This window comes from Stegodyphus dumicola, chromosome 3 (assembly GCF_044657685.1).
Source record: "Stegodyphus dumicola isolate Sdum_Otavi_A_Nest chromosome 3, ASM4465768v1".
Taxonomy (NCBI): Eukaryota; Metazoa; Arthropoda; class Arachnida; order Araneae; family Eresidae; genus Stegodyphus; species Stegodyphus dumicola.
Genome location: NC_140770.1, coordinates 274,541,312 through 274,563,840, shown reverse-complemented (window position 1 = coordinate 274,563,840; position 22,529 = coordinate 274,541,312). Strand labels below are relative to the sequence as shown.

Here is a 22,529-nt window from a genome sequence, read left to right as displayed (position 1 = left end):
TATAATTGATACTCTTCTGTTATCGGGATGGATTCATAAATGTATGTATGGATGTAAGTATTAATGTATGCACGGGTATACGTACGTAGGTACACATACATACATACATTCCTGAATCAGGATCCGATAAAAGAAGCGTAAAAATATAACCTAATGGTTAATACGAAGTAAACCTAATGGTTTTACATGTGGCGCTCGAACTAAAATATACTGGACCCTAATTCGTCACCACCTGTATCTGGCAACCGGATCTTCTCCAGCGCAGTCTCCTTAAAGAGGAAAAGAATGCAAGACATTTTCTTCTTCGTATTATTTTGCAACAAATTTGACAGAGAATTTCGTTGCTGTTTCGATTCTTTACAGCGACGGGTAAGGGAGTGCTTCTGTGGCGTGGAATAGCACAGGTTTAAATCCGAAATGAATATACTAAGAATGAACATTACTTGGTGATTTAATTATGACAGACTGGTGTTCTCCGCACTTTTACCTCTACCTCCACCCGAAACTCTTTTCTACAGTATCATCAAAAATAAAGCAAGACATATAGTCTTAATGCTACTGTAGTGTACTACTGTTTTGTTTAATTAGTGTAGAAAACCATATTTTCTACACTAATTAAACAAATTTAGTAATCTTTTTTATTTATCATTGCCAATATGTTAATCATGTGACAAGTAAATGCTTTTTTACTCGCTCCTTATTCTATGAGAACCAAAGGGTTAGCGTGTTAATGTTCAAACTCTGAATATGATATGCGTTAGTGTATTCTTTTCATGAAGCCCTACTGCTCTCGCAAATTATTAACGACGTTTCAGTATCGTTGGTCATTACGAATTGGAAATGTAATGAGATTGCGTTAATAAAATACAATCATTATTCTTGTTGACTCTGGGGAAATCAGGTAAACATCTTTCCATTGACAGAGATAGAGAGAAACGTTGTCATGAACTGCAAAATCAAGAGGAACAGATGTAATGGGCATTTGCATGATGAGATCTCGAAACACATCATAACTGTAGAAAAAAGACGTTTTGTGATCTATAATGTATGCAAGTCATTAACCTGAAAATGACATCTTAAATGAAGAACATTATTTTTCTTCAACAAACAAATTCGATATGACTCTGTGTGCCGTATTTTTATTTTGCATCCTTTTCGTTGTATTTAGCATTTTGCTTCACCAGCCAACTAAAATAATTATATTAAAAAAAGTATATGACTTCAATGAGTGCAGTTAGTGCCATTACAAGAGACCAGAAAGTAATTATTAACAAAAGTGGTGAACAATTGCGTTTGTTTATTTTAAATCGGTCGTTCGTTAGTAAATAGCAAGCATATTAAATTTGAAATAAAAATTTTCATGTATACACCACATGACCTCCTTGTACTTATTAAATCATACGCATTTCTTCCTGCATTTCATTTAAAATTAATTTCTCGAATTTGGTTAGATTTCTAAATCAATTAATTATGTTCTCTCTTCGCGACAAGACAAAAATACATAACAATTCAAAATATCTTTCTTAAAAATTGAAAGATAAATGCAGTTAAAACAAATAAAAAAAAACGATTTTTACAATTAAAATTACATTTTCTACGCAATTCGGCCAGCGAGTAAGAAGGCAGATTCTTCGGTGTACAAAACTGAAAGTTTTCTTTCGGTAACACTCGGGGAAAAGACACTGAAGGTGCTAAAAGACTTAATTCGCTGAAGACACTGTAGATGCTAAAAGACTTAATTCGCTAAAGACACTGAACGTGCAAAAATTCTTAATTAACTATTCTGCTAAGTTTCAAATGTAAACAAATGTGGCTTCTATGGTTAAAAAAATTAGGCTGAACCGCATTTAAACGATTTTTAAATTATTGATAATTCTACAATTATTGCATGCAGATTAATTAAGGCATAAAAATATTAACTAGAAAATACAGGATATTAACCGGACATAACTAAATCATTTTTAAGGAAAAAAATTCACAATTCACCAACATATAAGAATACAAAAAAATTGAGCTCACCGAGTCGAGTAACAGAGTGGCTGCAGTTCTATATATAAAATTTCAAAGTTCTGAGGCTACTCCTTTTTGAGTTATGTGTGATGTATCGATACATGCATACATACATACGTACATGCAGATGCCACGAAAAAAATCACTTCCGAGTCTATTTTAAATCAGTTTTATAATTCGCTCGGAGAAAAAGAATCGTTTATTCTGTCTTTACGTACAGATGTCAGGCAAAAACATTGTTAAATTGTATTCGATAGCGGTCAAAATAGATATTTTTGTTGAAATATAATACCCGGAATTTTTTGTTAATGCAATACTTCCTTTACGTCGTATAATGAAGTATAAATTAAATGCCTTACGCTTTGTCGAGTGGCAACAGATCAAGATCGTAGAAGGTAAATATACTTTATTTTGGGTAGTGTTAACATATTCCTTTCAAGCCATCGAGATTTCTGATTAAATTTGAAATATAAATGTTTTATGCTTCGCAAATGTCTATTTGATAAATAGAGGTTTATAAAATTCCCCCAAAATATACAGTAAATAAAAAGAAATTCGGAATTCAAATTTTAAGTGCGAAATATACATTTTCGGGGTTCTAGGTCAGTGAGGGCTTTCAGTATATGTGTGATTAGAATTTAGTATTTGTACGTACCGTCGTTCATTCCCAATGCGAGAAGTAAACATACACTAATATATATATATATATATATATATATATATATGTGTGTGTGTGTGTGTGTGTGTTACCGTGAAAGACCGAAACTGGAGAATGTCGACTTTCACCGGAGAATATCAACATTCACCAAATACGTCAGTGAAAGACCGAATACTTCACTATATTCTTGTATATTCGGACCTTCACCGGTGTATGTCGACAATCACAGATATGCTCTGGTGAAAGTCGAAAAGAAAGGTCATAAAGTGCCATAATAGTTTAAGTTGTTGCAATAAATAAGATTTGAATGACATAATTTAGTAAGTTTTTTATTACTGTTATTTTATTTTTTCATTTAGAACGTACTGTATAATTAAGTAAGTTTTTAACTTCTATTATTTTCCTTTCTCATTTTGAATGTATTGTGTGTTTTAGGTTCTCATGTTCATAAGTTCTTATTTCAAGTTTCAAGTGCGTTTATTCGCGACTGAATTACGGAGAAGAAAATATAATATTGTTATACGTTCAACATTCACCATTAGTACATGGTGAATGTCGACATTGACCGGTGTAAGTCAGAAATAAGAGTATTTGGAAAATATTTCGGACATACACCAAGAGACTATGTGAATGTTGACATTCTCCAGATTTCGGTGTTTCACCGTAACATATGTACAGATTCTCTATTACTTAACAAGAGAAAAAAGAGATATTTATAAAAAAATTCTGAAAGCTTTCAGATTTTATATTACACACAAAAGGTCATTTTTCTAACGTTTTGTGAATTACTTTTATTTATCAAATATCATGGTCTTCGCACGTAAACCATAAAATTCAATTCAACAGCAATATCGCAAAATAATTTAAAAACAGCATATATTTAGAATTTTCGATACACAGTTTCGCGCGCTGGAAATATTTTTTGTACAGTGTTCGCCATTGCTCGCTTTCAAATCATTGAGCTTCTTAATTAGAAGTTAATAAATGCTTTAGAAAATATGAAATAAATAATAAAACAAATTCCAAATTTAGGCTTCCAAATGCCCGCATTCGGGTGGAGACATACGTTATTTAAAATTGGATGGCTCTAGGCTCCGTTGTTTTATCACAGTGCGAGAAACACACAGACATTTATGCAGATTATTCATTGTTTAATTACTTTAAATATAACACAGGGCGACAATATTGGTTGGCAACAATTTAGAAAGTGGTTCAGACTTTTAAAGTTTAAGAAGCAAAATGCCAAAATGGAATCAATAGCCCTTTTGGGTTAACGCCCTTTGTTCGAAAAAGACAGTATCAAAGCTATCCACTGATCTCATAAATATGTATATTCTAACAAGTTATTTTCTTAATAATTCTTCCTGTATTTTATGAAAATTGATATGATAACATTTTAAGTATGGCTAAATGAAATTCAAATATAAAATATCAATACGTCTTTCCAAAATGTATCATAAACATAGATGTCTAAACCATTAGCGAAGTGAACAACAAACTTTTTTACATTACTTTTTAGTGATTTTCATGAAACTTTCAGTATTTTGTTTCAAATTTTCTGCTTAGGTTTCATTTAAAGACGTTTTTATGAATTTCATATAAATAACTTCTTTTCTGCCTCACATCCTATACTGCTTACTCACATCCTATACATCCTATACTGTTCTTAAAAGAAAAATAAGAATGCGGAATTCATTATTTCCCTAAATGCAAAATTATTCCGTGCAAGAAACACAAAAAATAATATTTCAGCAAAAAGAAATTCCTGGAATTACTTTGTTTACCAGATATGAATTCCTTTTTTAATAAAGCACAAGGAAAATATTATTTTATTCGTCGCTCCTCTGGGAAAGAAGAGGTTGCAGCGAATAAGCAAATTAAATTTATTATTATTAAATTTTTCTTTCCAGCAAAATTCGGACTGGAAAAATTAGCAGCAAATTTTTATTTACCTTTGATAGAATTTAAATATTTACATAAATTTACAACACTATCGATTTCATTACTGATTCTGTAGCACAGACGATGGGCAATTAGCGAATGTATTAGGGGGACAGGAAAGTAATGTCGTTTCTGCACATGTCGATATTTGACTGTCATTTGCTAGCTCATTGTGTATCACGAAGGCATGCCAAAGTCATTTTAAGGTTATTGTGACTTGCTCACTTCTAAATAATTAAATATTAAACTTTTTTTTCAATTTTGGGTGAAATGGCCAGCCAAATACCAGAAGACCGTATCCCGCATTGAATGCTTTTTGAGTTTCGCAAGGGTAGTAACGCAACAGTTGTGACTTAAAGCATTTGCAATGTTTATCCATGTGCATTAGACGTTCGTAAATGCCAAAGATGGTTTTCCAAGTTCAAATTCTGTAATTTTGATATCTCTGACTCCTATCGATCAGAAAGACTAACAACATTAGAGAACAATATGCTAAGGGCAGACGTGGAAGCAAATCCATGTCATACACTCTTAACCAACTTTGGTCGACCATCCAAGAACATTTAAAGCAGAATGGAAAAATAAGCAAAGCAGGTGTTTGAGTCTCCCCTAATCTGTCCGTAAAGAACAAAGCCAACCTATCCATCACATGTAACGTATTGCTTCAACGACACCGTACAGAACCGTTTTTGTATCGTTTGATTAGTGGAGACAAAAGTAAGTAACTCCTATATGATAATCCAAAACTCAAAAGACAGTTTTAATAGGAGTTACAAAGGGGTAACATCCCGAAAGGCGCTTCTGGGTGTTTGATGGAGTTTTCGCGGAATTGTTCATTTTGGATTGCTGAACCTTGGACAAACTGTTAATGCAGACCTTTATTGAGAAGAATTGGATGGAGTGAACCAATCTTTAATCGAAAAATATCAATTGTGAACAGAAAAGGCCTCATTCTGCAACACGACAATGCAAGACCGCACTGTGCAAGACGAACACTGGAAAAAAATGAATGAATTGGGGTGGGAGATACTGCCGAACTCACCCACCATACTCGGCCGATATCCCAGCATTGGATTTCCATTTATTCGGATCCCTACAACAGTTTCTTAGTGGCAAAAATTTTGAAAATTTGGATGATGTCCAAATGTCCTCTCAAGATATTTTATTAAGAAACCAATTGATTTTTATCGGTCCGGGATTGAAGATCTGAACATTAGATGGCAAAAGGTTGTTGATAACGAGGGTGATTCTATTATTGATTAAAATAAAAACTTGTTAAAAATGTATCCGTTTGAATTTAATGTAAGAAAGCGACGTTACCTTCCAGTCCCCCTATTATATACAAAAAGAAACATAACAGTAGGCAAAAAATTAAAAGCAAATTTTTTAAACCTGTCCTGCGCTATAGCTGAAGGATTGAAGTAGAACAAATTTAAAGCATCTAAAGTTTTTATTAATTTGGATATATAAAGAAAAAAATTATGTAAATCAGCTTTATGATTTAATTTAAGAATATACTCTTAATTCCGAGATTTTAATTTAGGTATTTTCGATTTATTCTAAGAAAATAACATTTATGGTTTGCGTCATTTCTAGATCAATCTATGTCGCATGGCTTGCGTAACGTTAATAACGTACCAGATTGCGAATTTATTTTTTAAAATTATAAGTTTAAAAAAATATTAAATTAATTCTTAAAATTTCGAGAACTGAAACCTTTCTGACCAAAACCTTCTCTCTTGGTGAGCCTGCATATTGGGCAGGTGCACACTTTTTAGCTTCAGCTTCCCTGCAGTCACGATGCTACCTCGCTCCGTTTGCTTTATCGTGCTACAACTATGCCATTATCTAAAATGTGATATTCTATACAATATTGCGTATTGCGCCCATGAGCATGTGTGATGAAAAATATTTTTTTGATAATTAGTTCGTATCCACCAATAAAAGGTACATTTAACTTGTAAAACAGGCCACGCCTCTTTTACAAGTCTCTTCTTCGAGTGTCATCTAGTAAAGTCTCGCCAGGATATAATGCATAGAATCATCGTCAGGCTATAGTAGCTTATTCGAAGTCACCTTTTTACATACATATGTACGCACTTTCGGTGCGGCCGATCGCAACCGAAAAGGGAGATGTACAACTACATGTTATAGCAGTCCCATATACAAAATTACAAAGTTCTACGGCTAATCGTTTTTGAGTTATGTGAGATATATACGTTCGTACCTGAGTATAAACATCACAAAAAATCCATAAAAGAATCTTTTATCCTGTCCGTACTTACAGACCTCAAGCAAAAAAACGAAAAAAATAGTTAACATGGATTCAGAAAAGGACAAAATGGATATTTCCATTGAAATATAAAACATGAAGATTACAATATATCCTTTACTTCGTTCAAAGAACTAAGAATGGAAAACATTTCTAATTTAATAAATTTCTGTTTGATTACTATATTATAATCAAAAGTAATACAATTTCATGAAAATATTCATAACATATTTTTAGACTTTTAAAATTATAAATTACAAGGGCGAAAATTCTTTCCGCATATCAAATGTATAAAACAAAGCCAAGTAGTCAGTCACAAAACAGTATCATTCAAAAGCATTTAAGAGGGGAAGGAGGGAAACTTCGAATTATTCTAATTTATGCCATAAGGCATTTCTCCCGCCTTCTTAGTATGTCTTCGTGGTGTAATGGCCATCACACTCGGCGCGTATTCGAGAGGTCCGTGGCTCCAGTCCCGGCGAGAACATTGCTTATTTTTCATCTCTCCTGCTTTAAAGTGTCCTAATATCTCTACGGTGGAGCCTGAACTAAAAAGAGTGGTGGATGACGATTCTTCACTACCAGGATTTGGCGATTGGGTTGCCTGGTGCCCAGTCGCCCTTTAAAAGGGGGAGTATATAAGGTATTTAGCCCATCCTTCTTAACATGCCATCACACTCGGCGCGTATTCGAGAGGTCCGTGGTTCCAGTCCCGGCGAGAACATTGCTTATTTTTCATCTCTCCTGCTTTAAAGTGTCCTAATATCTCTACGGTGGAGCCTGAACTAAAAGGAGTGGTGGATGACGATTCTTCACTACCAGGATTTGGCGATTGGGTTACCTGGTGCCCAGCCGCCCTTTAAAAGGGGGAGTATATAAGGTATTTAACCCACCTTTCTTAACATGCCAGCACACTCGGCGCGTATTCGAGAGGTCCGTGGTTCGAGTCCCAGCGACGGCACTGCTCATTGTTCCTCTCTCCTGCTTCAACATATGTTAATGTCTCTACAATGCATTAACGGACATAACAATTCAAACTGAATATGACGTCCAAAATCACAAATTTTGCAATACCTCCGTCAATTTTTGTCGTACGAAGTCAGCCCAGTGGATGCTGCCGCTATTATGGGTGAAAACATTTAAGCTGTATTTTATGCCATTAGAGTCATTTTAGGAGGTCTTCATAATAAGCAAAAATGATGCGAAAACATTTTTAAATTTTATGGCTTTAAATAGTTACCCCCGATGCGAAAAAAAAAAAAAAAAAAAAAAAACATGATTATAGGGATGTTAAAAATTTAAGTTCCATCAAACGCAAAATTTGGAGCATTCGCTTTTCTTCAAATGATAAAATGAAACTAATGTTTCTAATTCACGTTTTTCGACTGCAAAAGGCATTTTTTAACCTGAATTGGAGGCTTAACACGCCCCCCTTTCTCTTCAGCAATATCTATCGTTGCGTCCTGCTAGTTTGCGGAGATCTCGTTAATAACTACTGGAGAGAAACTGCTAGATAATAACTCCTAGATAAACTAGAGATAAGGTAATTCATCTTAAAATGTAAGGAGTATCACATATCACAGATATCATTCACAGAGTAATCTCTAATGCAGTAAAAAGATCAAACTTCTATCAAGGAGCAGGTACTCAATACAACCGTACTACTCTGAGCTAAATAACTGAACATACTAGCACGTGCTTTTATAGTAAGTAGGAAGGTAAACATTTCTGGAAATTTTGAGAAAAATTAGACTTTTCGAAAACGCTTTTTCTAGAAGTTTCCAGAATGTCGCCAAGAGAGAAAAACTGTCGTTAAGAGCATGCAGATAAACAGATGACAGCAGGGTTCTTGACACCCGGGCGTCTTTCATAGGCTATTCGGATAACGTCCGGATTCCGCAAGTATCTTTAGTTGAGCCATCTCGGGGCCTCACAAGGACCGCATTGGGAGTTTGTTTATTTTATAGTGATAAAACTACATAATACATTCATATACTGGGGTTATAGGAGTTACACACTTCTCACATATGTTACATAAGAGTGATACTAATACTTAAGGTTATGCTATCACCCTACATGATCATTCATTATAGGCAAGACGTAAAAATACATAGCTGGAGCATAAAAATTCACAACAATGTACACAAGAGTGTGTTATATATAGTATACATAATACAACTCCTATATATATAAAACATAAAAATACATAATACGTACACTGCGCCTAAAAACAAGGACGGTTCTTTATCTCACGTTCTACTGGGCCGAATGACGAAATTAAAGTTGCGTTTTTCATATATCGAAAGCGCAATTTAGGATTTGTATTATATTTATATACAGCTTTGTTCTAATATAGATATTTTGACACAATTTTCCTGAAATTTCATGCCAAATCTTTTCCATATTTTGATTCTACGACTCAAATCAAGCCAAACTGCCAAGTTTTGAAAAATCACACAAGTAGTTTTTAAAATATTAGCTCTTAAAATTCAGAAGCGTTACTGCAATTCCGCTTGTTGCAGACAAATTGCGTAAGCGCACATTTTAAGATTGAATTTTAAGACAAAAGAATGTCCCGATTATTTTGAAAGTAAAAGAAAACGCCGACTGTGAGGCTGCAGAATTGCTTTGCGATTGGTTGCCAGAATTTATCGCATTCTGAAAATTTGGCGACTTTTGCGAAGGTGGTGGTGGTAACATTAAATAACACATTTCATTATCTGCATTATTTTACAATTTATTTTTGCTCTAATAATTAATGAAATATATGCGTTATTTATTGCAATACCTTTTATCTGCTGAATAAAAATAATTTACTGTGAATAATATCGCAGCATTCGGTATTAATCGACGGTCGCGTTTCGTGGGGTGTTCGGGAAACATTTCTTGTATGTCGAAAGACAGAATACTAGACGATTGAATCAACAAAAGTGCCTACTCGTTTCAAATTCAGCGCAGCTTACGAATGGCAATAAAAATTAACAAATAATGTTCATACCCATTGGTATTTTAATATCTCCTAGACATGTCTGAGTTGGTAGTGAACTCGTATTTCAACATTTTCTGTTATTTTAAACAAAAGGAGAGAGAAAGCTGATCTACATCAGAATGCCTATCTAAAAATGCAAACTTTAACAAAAACAAGTATCATTCGCATATTACACTATGGCCTCTTTTTATAAATTAAAAAAATTCTCTATTATTAAATTATAAAGAATCTTTTTGTATGCATTTTTGTTCCTCGTATATATGTTTGTCTTAGTTAATTAAACTCGTAAAGTAAAATATGCAGAGTATGTCTCTTTGTCACTTCCATTTAGCTTTATGAAAATAACTCAAAATCGAACTGCACGCTTCAAAATTTAGACTAAAAAGAAGAATAAGATTAAATAACTATCTACATTTATAGCAAGTTGATGTAGGTAATTTATCTCGTTCTAATTGAATTGGGGGAAAAAGAAAAAAAAAAAAGGCCTGAAAGCTTTCAGAATTTATATTACGCCCGAATGGGCATTTTCGTTTTTGCATTTACGTACACATACACGTTTTGAGAGTACTCGAGCTAATGTCATATTGTGCTAAAAATATTACAAAACAGCATATCTTTAGAATTTTTGACGGATAGTATCGCGCTTTAGAGATAAAAATGATTTATTCCCTACAGTGTTGCCACTGTTTGCTTTGAAATTGTTGTTTTTAAAGCAAAATTTTGTTAAAGTTTTACAAAATATGAAATAGACAATAAAAGAAGTCGGGTTTGATGCCCTTGTTCTGGTGGAGGACTATGTTATTGAAATTTTTATGACTCGGTACCGTTGTTTTTTCACAGTGCAAGAAATATATATACATTCATGAAGAGTGTCATTATTTAGTTTCTTTAAATATAATACAGGGCGATAATATTTAATGTTAACAATACGAAAAGTGATTTAGACATTGAAAACACAAAATGCCGTTTCGAAACTAACAGCCCTTCTGGGGTAACGCCCTTGGGGCTAAAAAATTTTATTTCGAGTAGTTTCAACATATCTTCTTTAAATCGCTGAGGTGTCTAATTGTATTTGAAACATAAATGCCTTAAACTTTGGCGAGGGAGAAAACTTTTCCTGTAAATCGCTGCTTTTTTCCGATTCAAAATCAGATATAAATATCTTACGATTTGTTTGTTTCTTAATCGCAGAATTGTTTAATGAAAATATCGTTAAAGTAGCTCATATGAAGTAATTAAAAAAAGTATTTAAAATTTATCTTCGAGGTTCGCATGTTCGAGTAGAAGACTGTGGGCGTATAAAATATTGTTACGAAATGTACAGGAGCGGTAAGATGGTTCCCCTGCAAAGCAGACTTAGGCTTGCCATAAAATGGCAAGGGAAGGCAGGGTTGCCACATTTTGCGAGAAATCGCCCATTTGACGACAAAATTGGCGATATACGACGGACGGATGGAGAAACTTCTGGAACGAATTCTTACCGGTTTAGCCCAGAATGTTCTCGAACACAAGCCGAAAGCTATATAAACCCTGCTGTTTCGCAGTCAGTTAGTGTGTGCTTCATCGAGAGGGCGAGTGTGTGTGCCTCGCATAGAGTGCGAGAGAGTCAGTACTGAGAGTGTGTCTCGTCTAGCGAGTCAATCCCAGCGGAGTCGATCGAGTTGACAGCCGGGCAGCTAGTGCCGAGTGGGTCGTCGAGTGCACCGAAAAGAGTCTCGTAGTGTATCGCGGTTAGTGCATCGTCGAGAAAGCGTGTTGAGCTCCGGGAACGACTGAACCGAAGAATAGGAAGCTGTGCTCGTGTGACGCCGAGTGCATCGCGAGTTGTAGCGTGGAGAGTCTCGAGAGCACGTGGAGTTCCCAGAACGACCAAGCAGAGTCGAAAGCTGTACAGCGCTTTGCCGTGAAGCTGTAGCCACCGTGATGGCCTGATAGCCTGAAGGCTGTGTCGCTGATCGTGTCAGCGTGTTTGTAGTAGTTCATCGACGAGTATAAAACGTGTTTTGGAGCTGTCCTGACAATACTGGCAAATAAAGTGTGTTTCGATACTTCATCCAGTGTTGTCGTTATTCACTCCAAATCTACGAACCCCGTACGAACTGGTGTCAGAAGAAAAGAAACAACGCAACAATATGATGGTTGTAGTTTCCACCATTCTTCATGCACAAAAAGGACACAACAAATCAAAACAAAAAATAAAACAAAATGGCAGCTTATGTATTCATTATGTATTATTATTAAGGTTATGTGCAGACAATTAAGAAATGTTTTATTATTTTGATAAGAGTTCTGAAAGTTCTATTCATTTACTTTAAATACTTGTCCTCGCTGAGCGAGAAGGCCTATATAAAATGTAAGTCTTTTCATGCAATTCTCTTTTAAGTTTTCTCACTTAGCAACTGAGTGCTTTAGATGCTAAAGCTTGCCCTGCTGGTGGCTTTTGCCACTTTTATATGTAGAGATCTATTTTATCGATAGCAGAGATTGTTTTTGCTGGCATAACGTGACCCTCAATAGTCGAATGGATTTAATAGAATTCCTTATAGCAATGGAAGATAGTTTAATATTTTCTGGGTTTGCTGTCAACACGCCGTCAATCCACGATAGACCGCAGTTAAGGACGCCTAATCCTAGGAATTCATCCATTCCAGTAAAACATCAATCCAGTACATAAAGATAGGCACAAACAGAGTTGTCAACTGGAAATTTGTAGAGATCGTTCTCAAATCCAGTGCTCAAATGCAAAGTACCGCCTTGTTTAACGAAAAATAAGAATTATTAAAAAAAATTTTGATACTTACGTATTATCTCGTCGAACATAAAACTGTTGCCCAGCAGCTCGATTAAGTTCCAATTACGAATACATAAGACGTTAAGAGCACATTCATAAAATCTGCGCTTTCACTTGATGTAACTTAGCTCGATTTCCGATAAGCCCCTTTTTACGAGCAAGAATACAAATTAACTGTTATTACTGTATATTGTCTTGCATTTTGAAAAATGATGATTAAAGTCTGGCACTGCCTTCTGCAAAATAACAAGTCATTCGGTTTTTATTGAAATAGGAGACATGAAAATATGCAGTGCTCTCTCTGAGATTCGAATCCTGGACCTCTCGAATACGCGTCGAGTATGCTTCCAATCACACCCCGAAGGCATGCGGAAAGGAAGGAGAAAATATCTTATATAAGAATTGGATTATTTTCAAAGTTATACTATCCTACCAGCAAGAAAAGTGTCTGTTAATGCACACTATATATTCAGCTGAATATGGCCGACAAAACAGTAATAGATCGGAGAGATCTTAATCGGGAGTTTGTTCCCGTAGCTTTGCTTCTAGTATTGTTGGAAAACCAAACAAAGCGGTAAAAATCGGCGAAAGCTTTTTTACAAAGCACAAAAACGAAACGGGTCGAATACTGATTGTGTATTAAACAAAGAAGTAAATTCCTCAGGAACGACTGTTAGGATTTTCTTTCAGAATTCCTCAGGAACGATTGGCGCAATATCCGCCAACTTTCATGTTTCGATAGTAGCCTTTTTTACGGTTGACTGTATAATACGTTAAGTACCAAAATTTCATGTGAAATAAATGCTAAGAATACTGTTCGATGTTATGCAAATTGTATTTCTTTCTTTGTACCGAGGAGCGGCGCAGACGCAAATTTGTTAGGTTTTTAAAGCTCGCGGTTAGAGCTTCGAGGTTTCTGTGAATTACTGGAGTTTCAACTAAGCAGAGGTTCTTCTGAGTTTGTGTTTGGTAAGCCGCCACTGAAGTCGGAGTTTGAGTGGTCTTCGCCGTTCCTCAACTAACTTACTATTTAAAAGTCAATAAAGAAGTTTCGGTCAACGTTAGGAGTCTGAGGGTTTTTGAGTTCTATACTGAAGTAACATCAAGTTAATTTACAGTCCACTATATTTAAACAACGGAACGTACATGTTTTATGGTCCGTCGGCTACGGAGTCACAGTAAATTTGGTGAGTCAGTGTGTTTTTTTATCTTTCTTATTAGATAATGGAATTTACAACGCTTAAGACTAAAAAGCGTGTAGCTAAAGCTAAGTTAAGTAAACTGAAAGAGAAAATTGCAGTGACTTACGATTCTCCTGATGTTGATCAGTTGGAACTTTTTAAATCTAGATTAAATGACTTAATGATCGAACTTTCGGATATTTTTAGTAACATATTTGTAGTGTGTGAAGAAAAAGATATTGATGTATTTATAGAAGAACAACAGGTCGTACAAGATACTGCTGATGAGTTAATTTTAATGCTAACCAGAGTTAAGAATGTTAAAGACATTAGTGTTGAAACTAAACCTTGTGAAATAGCGAGTATACGCTTACCTAAGCTAACTCTTCCTGTATTTAGTGGCAGTACTGAAGAATGGTTATCATTTTTTGATTTATTTAAAACGGCGATAGTGGATAATGACCGTTTATCATGTGCACAAAAGCTACAATATTTAAAGGGTTCTTTAAAAGGAGATGCTTTGCGGATTGTTCAAGCTTTAACTATTTGTGACAGGAATTTCGAAATAGCGTGGCATTTATTGTGTCAAAGATTTTCACATAAGAGAGAATTACTTTATCGTTATTAAAGAAAATCTTGTATTTATCAAATTTACAATCTGAAATTCCTAGTCAGATATTAGCGTTAGTAGACACTGTAAGAGAGTGTGTATGTTCGTTTGAAAATCTAGGATTCAAAGTGGAGCAATTCGCGGATACTATTTTAATGTTAATAGTTCAGTTTAAATTGGATTCTTCGACGAGAGGATGGTGGGAAAGAACATTAAAGAGTGAAGAAATACCAACACTTGATAATCTGCTAGAGTTCTTGAAATCTCATGCCAGAACCTTGCAAGCAGGTAAACCGCAAGGTGTTAAAACACAAGTTACAAAAGACAAATTAACTTCATTGGCTTCAGAGATTCGCGCGCAGTGTACGTATTGTAAAGCCGGTCATTCAGTTTTTAAATGTAATAAGTTTTTAAATCTGAATGTTCAGGAACGCGTTAATTTTGTCAAGAGAAATAATGTTTGTTTTAATTGTTTGGTTTCAAACCATAAAGCTTTCGAGTGTAGAAGTACACATAAATGTAAAAAGTGCTTTAAAAATCATCACACACTACTGCATTTCGAAAGAGTTCAAAATGAACCAAAGGCACTTAAAGGAGTTTCGAACAGTTCGAATGAATTATCAGTGACGGCTAAGCCATTTTTCCCTGGGCCAGAACCTCGCGCTCAATCGGCTGGGTCAGGGAAGAATATCGCAAGTTCTAGTCCAGTAATTAAATCTTGTGTTTCAGACTTTAATTTTCAGAGTGAAGTTTTATTATGTACGGCTGTTATTAAAGTGTTAGATTCATCGGGTGAATACCAATTGTGTAGAGCCCTCCTTGACCCTGGCAGTCAAGCAAGCCTGATTTCAGAAGATTGTGTACAAAGGCTAGGGTTAGCAAGAAGAAATGCCAAAGTTTTTATTTCATGTTTAGGGTCTTTGGATACGAAAACTAATGGGATTACGGAAATAAACTTCGTTCCGCATTTTCCGACGAAAGTGTCATTTGAAACACCAGTATTTATCATCAATAGAATTATTGGAACTTTGCCGCATTTTACATTGGATAAGAAGTACGTTGAGGAATATAATGATTTAATGTTAGCAGATCCAACGTTTTACAAAAGTGGGCCTGTTGATATACTTTTAGGCGTAGATATTGCCTTACCTCTTTTAAAGGGAGAAATAATTAAATGCGAAGAAGGTAAACCGGTAGCTTCTCGTTCTGAACTAGGATGGATTATTTCAGGTAGTGTGAATAATTCAACAGAAATTAATCCTACTATCTATGTTAATAATATACAAGTGGAAAATGATCAGATGCTGTCAGACGTTTGGAAATTGGATGCTGTACCTACGTTTGACATGCTTACTAAATCGGAGAGAACATGTGAAGATTATTTCAAATCTACATATACGAGAGAGGAAAGTGGGGTATATATTGTGAAATTACCGTCTCACTCTCCGCCTTCTCAGCTTGGAGATTCCAGACAATTAGCTATGTGTAGATTCCAATCTTTAGAAAATTCACTTCTAAAAAGGCCTCAGATATATGAACAGTATAAGGATTTCATGAGGGAATACCTTGAGCTGAGACATATGGAGGAAGTGCCTGAGGGAGAGATTCTTATTGACTCTACGTATTACATGCCTCATCATGCCGTATTAAAGGAATCAAGTACTACGACTAAACTGAGAGTTGTTTTCGATGCTTCCGCTAAAACGACATCGGGTCTTTCATTGAATGATATTTTGATGGTTGGGCCAAGAGTTCAGTAAGAGCTGTTTCCAATTCTTCTACGGTTTAGAACTCGCAAAATTGCAGTATGTGCCGATGTAGAGGAGATGTTCAGACAAATTCGTGTCCACCCAGAAGATACAAATTGGCAACGAATGCTTTGGAGGGATAGTCCTAGTGAGCCCTTGAGTACATTTAGATTAGTGACAGTTACATATGGGACTGCCTGTGCGCCGTATTTGTCTACTAGAGTAATGAAACAACTTGCATTAGATGAACAAGTTAGATTTCCTTTAGCATCAAAAATTGTCCTTCGTGATTTTTATGTTGATGATTTGCTTTCAGGGGCACAAAGTGAAGAGGAAGCGAATGTTCTAGTTCAGCAGTTGAATGAAATGATGAAAAGGGGTGGATTTCGCTTAAGGGAGTGGATTTCAAACAATTCAGCTATTTTAGAGAATATTCCCGAGTGCTTACGAGAATCCAATATTTCTCTTGAAATAAACAGTGACAAGAAAGTAAAAGTATTGGAAATTAATTGGAACAACTCTAGTGATACGTTTCACTTTTCGGTATGCATAAGTGATAAAGAGTTTACTAAGAGGACTATTTTATCAGAAGTAGCCAAAATCTTTGATCCAATGGGATGGTTAGCGCCAACAATAATATACGCGAAAATATTATTACAAGAGTTATGGAACTTACAGCTGGGTTGGGATGAACTCGTTGATAAGAGAATAAGTAGAAAATGGAAGCGTTTCTATCTAGAATTACCCTTACTTTCATGCTTACAATTTCCGAGGTATGTCTTGAGTCCGAAGGCAGTAGTGATAGATATCCATGCTTTCTGCGACGCTTCAGAAAAGGCTTATTGTGCAGTCATCTATCTCCGTACAATCGACCTTGATTCGTCAGTCAAAGTCAGCCTTCTGACATCGAAAACCAGAGTAGCGCCCTTAAAAACCCAGTCTCTTCCGAGACTAGAGTTGTGTGCTGCGTTACTTTTAGCAAACCTCTTACATGCAGTATTATCATGCATAGAACTGCCTATTAACAATATTTACGCATGGACCGACTCGCGGGTTACATTGGCATGGGTTTCGTCCGAACCTCGCCGTTGGCTACCTTTTGTGGCAAATCGAGTTGCAAAAATCCAGGAAGCTGTTCCAGGTATTCAATGGAATTATGTTGCTGGGAAAGAAAATCCTGCAGACTGTGGGACCAGAGGTTTTATTCCATCAGAATTCCTACAATGTGAGTTATGGATGAAGGGACCGCAGTGGTTAAACGAATCCGTAATTCATGTACAGCAAAATTCAAGTGTAGAATTAGAGGGTGAAGTTATGTTGAAGGAATTGAAAAAGAGTTTCAGTTCAAATGCTTCCAAATTTGAAGAGCCTAGTGTGTTTTCAAGATTTTCGTCATGGTTAAAGTTATGTCGGGTGTTAGCGTGGTGTTTAAGATTTAGAAATAATTGTAGCAAGTTACCTACAGAGCGTATAAAGGGTTATTTATCTACTGAAGAATTCTGTGAAGTTACTTCTATGATTGTTAGGATTGTGCAAAGAGCCGAATTTCCAGAAGAATTATTCTGTTTAGAATCTGGTAAACCCTTGAAGACATCAAGTAAATTACTGTCTTTAAGTCTTTTCTTGGATTCTGCGGGAGTAATGCGTGTAGGCGGAAGGCTCAGAAACTCTACAGTTTCAAATAATCAGAAACATCCTATGATTTTACCTAAGAATTACAATATTACGCGTTTAATTATTAAGCATTATCATGACACGTATCTTCACGCAGGTACGCAGCTACTCACTTCTGTCATACGACATAGATTTTGGATTGTGAATGCTAGAGATATTATAAGAAAGTGTATAAACCAATGTGTTATCTGCCGTAGAGTTAGAGCGCAAACTGCAACTCAGCTAATGGCAGATTTACCCACTTCAAGAGTTACTCAAAGTAGAGCTTTTTCTCGTGTAGGGATTGATTTAGCAGGACCATTTAACGTTAAGTATCGTCCTGGTAGAGGAGTCAAAATCTTTAAGTGTTACGTATGTCTATTTATTTGTTTTACTACAAGAGCAATACACTTAGAATTAGTAGGAGATCTTTCAACAAAATCATTCCTCGCGACACTTAAGCGGTTTATAGCTCGTAGAGGCAAACCGTGTGAAATTCGCAGTGATTGTGCAACGAATTTTATAGGAGCTAATAAAGAATTAAGGAAAGCCTTTTCTATTGTTCAACGTGATGAACAGCTACAGGGTTATATTTCTTCAGAAAATATTAAATGGTTGTTTAATCCTCCCTCTGCCCCTCATTTTGGAGGGCTTTGGGAAGCGGGTATCAAGTCTATGAAACATCACTTAAAAAGATGTTTAGGAACACTTATTTTAACATACGAGGAATTTTTGACATTAATAACCCAAATTGAATCCTGTCTTAATTCTAGGCCTTTAGTACCAGCTTCAAGTGATTGTAGCGACTTGGAGGCGATAACACCAGGACACTTTTTAACCGGAGCGGCTTTAAACGCTATTCCAGAATCTAACCAAATTCAAGAAACCATGAGCTGCAGTGACCGTTGGAGGAACGTGCAAAGGTTATTTCAACATTTCTGGAATCGTTGGAGCAGTGAGTATTTATCTAGATTGCAGCAGAGACCCAAGTGGTGCAAGGTACAACAAGACCTGAAGATTGGTGATATGGTTCTTATTAAGAACGAAAATCTACCTCCGCTACGTTGGAAATTAGGTAGAATTATTAAAGTGCATCCCGGTCTGGATGAGAAAGTTCGAGTGGTGAGTTTACGCACGTCTAATGGTGAAATAAAACGACCTATAGCAAAGCTATGCGCTTTGCCATTTAATTCTTGATTTAGAGACTTTAATTTTTTTTTTCAGGTTTATGCAGTTCAACAGTTTAAATTTATTGTTTGAACCCCCTTGGGACTTGAAGGCTGGGGGTATGTTCGATGTTATGCAAATTGTATTTCTTTCTTTGTACCGAGGAGCGGCGCAGACGCAAATTTGTTAGGTTTTTAAAGCTCGCGGTTAGAGCTTCGAGGTTTCTGTGAATTACTGGAGTTTCAACTAAGCAGAGGTTCTACTGAGTTTGTGTTTGGTAAGCCGCCACTGAAGTCGGAGTTTGTGTGGTCTTCGCCGTTCCTCAACTAACTTACTATTTAAAAGTCAATAAAGAAGTTTCGGTCAACGTTAGGAGTCTGAGGTTTTTGAGTTCTATACTGAAGTAACATCAAGTTAATTTACAGTCCACTATATTTAAACAACGGAACGTACAAATACCATAATCTTTGTTTATATTATTAAGAATTTTTACCTTAGGAGTTGACGGTGGTGATTGCCAAGACATCCTAGAATCCACAACTCCAATCGGAACTTGTTAATATGTCGAAGGATGTTCGTCTGACACCTATAAACAATATTTTATGGAAATTTATATGATATGAATTAAAATATACTGTGACTAGAGTAGTATATTTCACTATATAATAAATTTGGTAAAGTCTATGATAATTACAGTAACGAATCTACGTATCCGTTATCTTTGCATATGTTAAGATACCTCAAGATATGGAAGAAAACAGCCATATAGTCTTCAGAACCTGAAGTTGTAGTTTATTGTGAGCATTTCAGGCAGATAGATCTTTGATGTGTAATTAAAAATCTAATCTGCCTGAAATGTTCACACATATAACAGTCAACAACAAATCAATTGAAGCCTGGGGCTTATTTCACTCTTCTAATATGCAGCTGTAAAGAAGTGTTTTACTAATACGGAATGGTTATTAAATACTTTACATAAAAAAAAACAATTTCGAGTGTAATGTCGTATTTCACATATTCTTAATAACGCAGTTCCTGAGATTAAATGGATTTCAGAACACTCTTTCACCTTGATTAGTTTGTTAAATCTCGAGTTTACCATTCCAGATTAGTTAAACCGATAGTTTTTTTATTATTATTATTTGAAACCAAGTCTTTCATTTTTGATGATCCTCTATTAGTTGGAATTTCGTTTGAATTTGTTGACTGGTTTAATAAAATTGAATATTTAAGAGCAAATATGACAATTTTTATTCTTTTATCTTTTCAGACGAAAGCGCACTTGGATGTTCTCGCTGACGCCTTGCTACGGTGGGCCCGTGGACGATATTGAACAACGGAAAGCCAAACTCCCAATGGAAAAAGAGAACTCAAACCCACCCAAAGACAGCATAAAATTACCTAACGGTCCCTTTCTGAAAAACAACCTCCTGTCCCTTCCAAAAGGAAAAGAAAAAAAGAACCCGTCGATTTTCAGAAGTTTCTTCTCTGTGGAACTATCATTCTATTCTAATCGTTATCTCATTTTGTTTACCTATTATACTATTTATTATTCTATTTACTGTTAATTTATCTCATGAAGTTTCTACGAGAGGTGTGCTAACAGTTCCTAATGACTTATTTCGCTTATTTTTGTATTCATTTGGTTTGAAAGCACATACGAAAGTTTTTTCCATATTCTTATGAAATATACGTTAGTAGCTTTACGAAATCTATGTTATCTTATTACTTTTTCTTGTAAAAGAAGAATGATGACGATTCAGAACTCAATGTTTCGCTCAAAAATATATACATATATATATTTTTCCCGATTAACTTTCTCTGTAAATGTGCTGTAACAGTCCTTTGTGTTCATTAGAATTTTTCCACTGTAAATATTGCGGAAAGGTGCTTGTAAAATTCAATAGATGATTTATGAAATATTGTTGGAAAGAAGAAATCAATTGTTATGTTGGCTCGATCACAGGTGTTAAAAGAAACTGCAGATATAAGATACGGTTACAGCTCATTGACAAAGGAGTTGTTTTTGAAATATTCCATCCCAATCGTATTAAAATAATGCATGCCAAGGAATATATGTATGTAAGTTTTATACTTCTTGTCCATGAGTATTAATTCAAGAATTTTCAGATTTGATTAATGTTTTGTATCTGTATGCTTTTCGAATGTTTAAAAACTCTGTAGCTCATAAAAATGGACTTTCTGGTATAATTCTAATGTATGGAAGCTTGCGAAAAAACGGTGGAATTTATTTCGTAATATTTGTAAACGTATATATGAATATTTGTGTTATCCCGTGTTTTAGCCAGCATGAGTTTTATGTAAGTGCTTGTTGGAATAGCCAATTGATTTTCAGATTTCCGGATTATTTATTGGGCATATAATTATATAATTTTCTAACTAGTAATTAGAGCTTACTTGTTTTATTAAAATCTTTATGAAGTACATGCACTGCATACGTCGTTAAATTGCCTGGCTTCGGAACCCAGAATATAACTCTTCTTTACACAGTAATTATTTTGTTATTAATTAATTCAGCATAAGAAGTAAATAACTTTTCCTTTTCATTTGGAATAAAATTTAGCTTCAATATACTCAGCTAATGAAATGTTATTTACATTAATTTATATTTAATAACATCTGTAATCCTAAACGGTTTATTTGGCATAAAACAAAAACATTTAAGTGTTTAAGTTTAACGTTAATTTATGTTCAGAATTACTTATAATTATTAGAATTGTGGCAATGATTATGGTAAATAATACAATTTTACTTATCTATCAATTTTACAAAATCTAAACGAAATAAATTAATTCTTTAAACGCCACTTTTTAATCCTTCGTAGAATGTAAAATGCTAAAGGCATTTTAATTGCTTCTAATTATACAAACTTCGGGATGATAGCAAAGTTAATTTTACATATTTCTGTTTAATACTAAGAACAATTGAATTGTATATATTAATTAAGCAAAATTATTTCGATGCATTTTTAATTTATCTTAAAATGTCTTTAATTTATCTTTAAACTTTATTTTAAAATGTCTTTAATTTAGCCTTAAATTTATCTTAAATATGAAATTGCATTCATGTATTTGTTATTTTTTAAGCGTTAAGCATAAAATATACTGGAATGCAAAAGAAAATGTCTAGCAATTGCACTAAATATTAGCAGTTCATTATGCAGTTCCATATTTTTCATCAAAATAACTATTTTTCGTAATATATTCACTCACATAGCTAGCTTTCTTTAATTTGCTTCTTGATATTCTGAGTTTACGAGGGAAATGCATTCAAAAAAAATGCTGGTTCAAATAAATATTTTATATTGCCAACGCCGTCTACGCTCATTTCCATTGAGCATTGAGAGGTCAGTTTTGAAGTACAAATTATTTAGGTGAAAAAGGCATTTCGACTGAAAAGGAATTTAAGTGATGTAGTCTAAAATATGTGTTTGGAGAACTGTTTGCACACCCCTACCTTTTACTATTTCTTAGGTCTACATGTTTGTT

At 34.8% G+C, this 22,529-nt stretch overlaps 1 protein-coding gene across 1 annotated transcript in view; it reads left to right on the top strand.

Annotated features, from left to right (window-relative positions):
- Nucleotides 1–21,787, top strand: part of LOC118183073 (uncharacterized) — a 342,207-nt gene extending 320,420 nt beyond the window's left edge. The window contains exon 3 of the mRNA XM_035352500.2: nucleotides 20,291–21,787. Coding sequence (XP_035208391.1) covers nucleotides 20,291–20,353 — 63 coding nt within the window. The 3' untranslated portion in view covers nucleotides 20,354–21,787. The remainder of the gene's footprint in view (nucleotides 1–20,290) is intronic.
- Nucleotides 21,788–22,529: the final 742 nt, after the last annotated feature.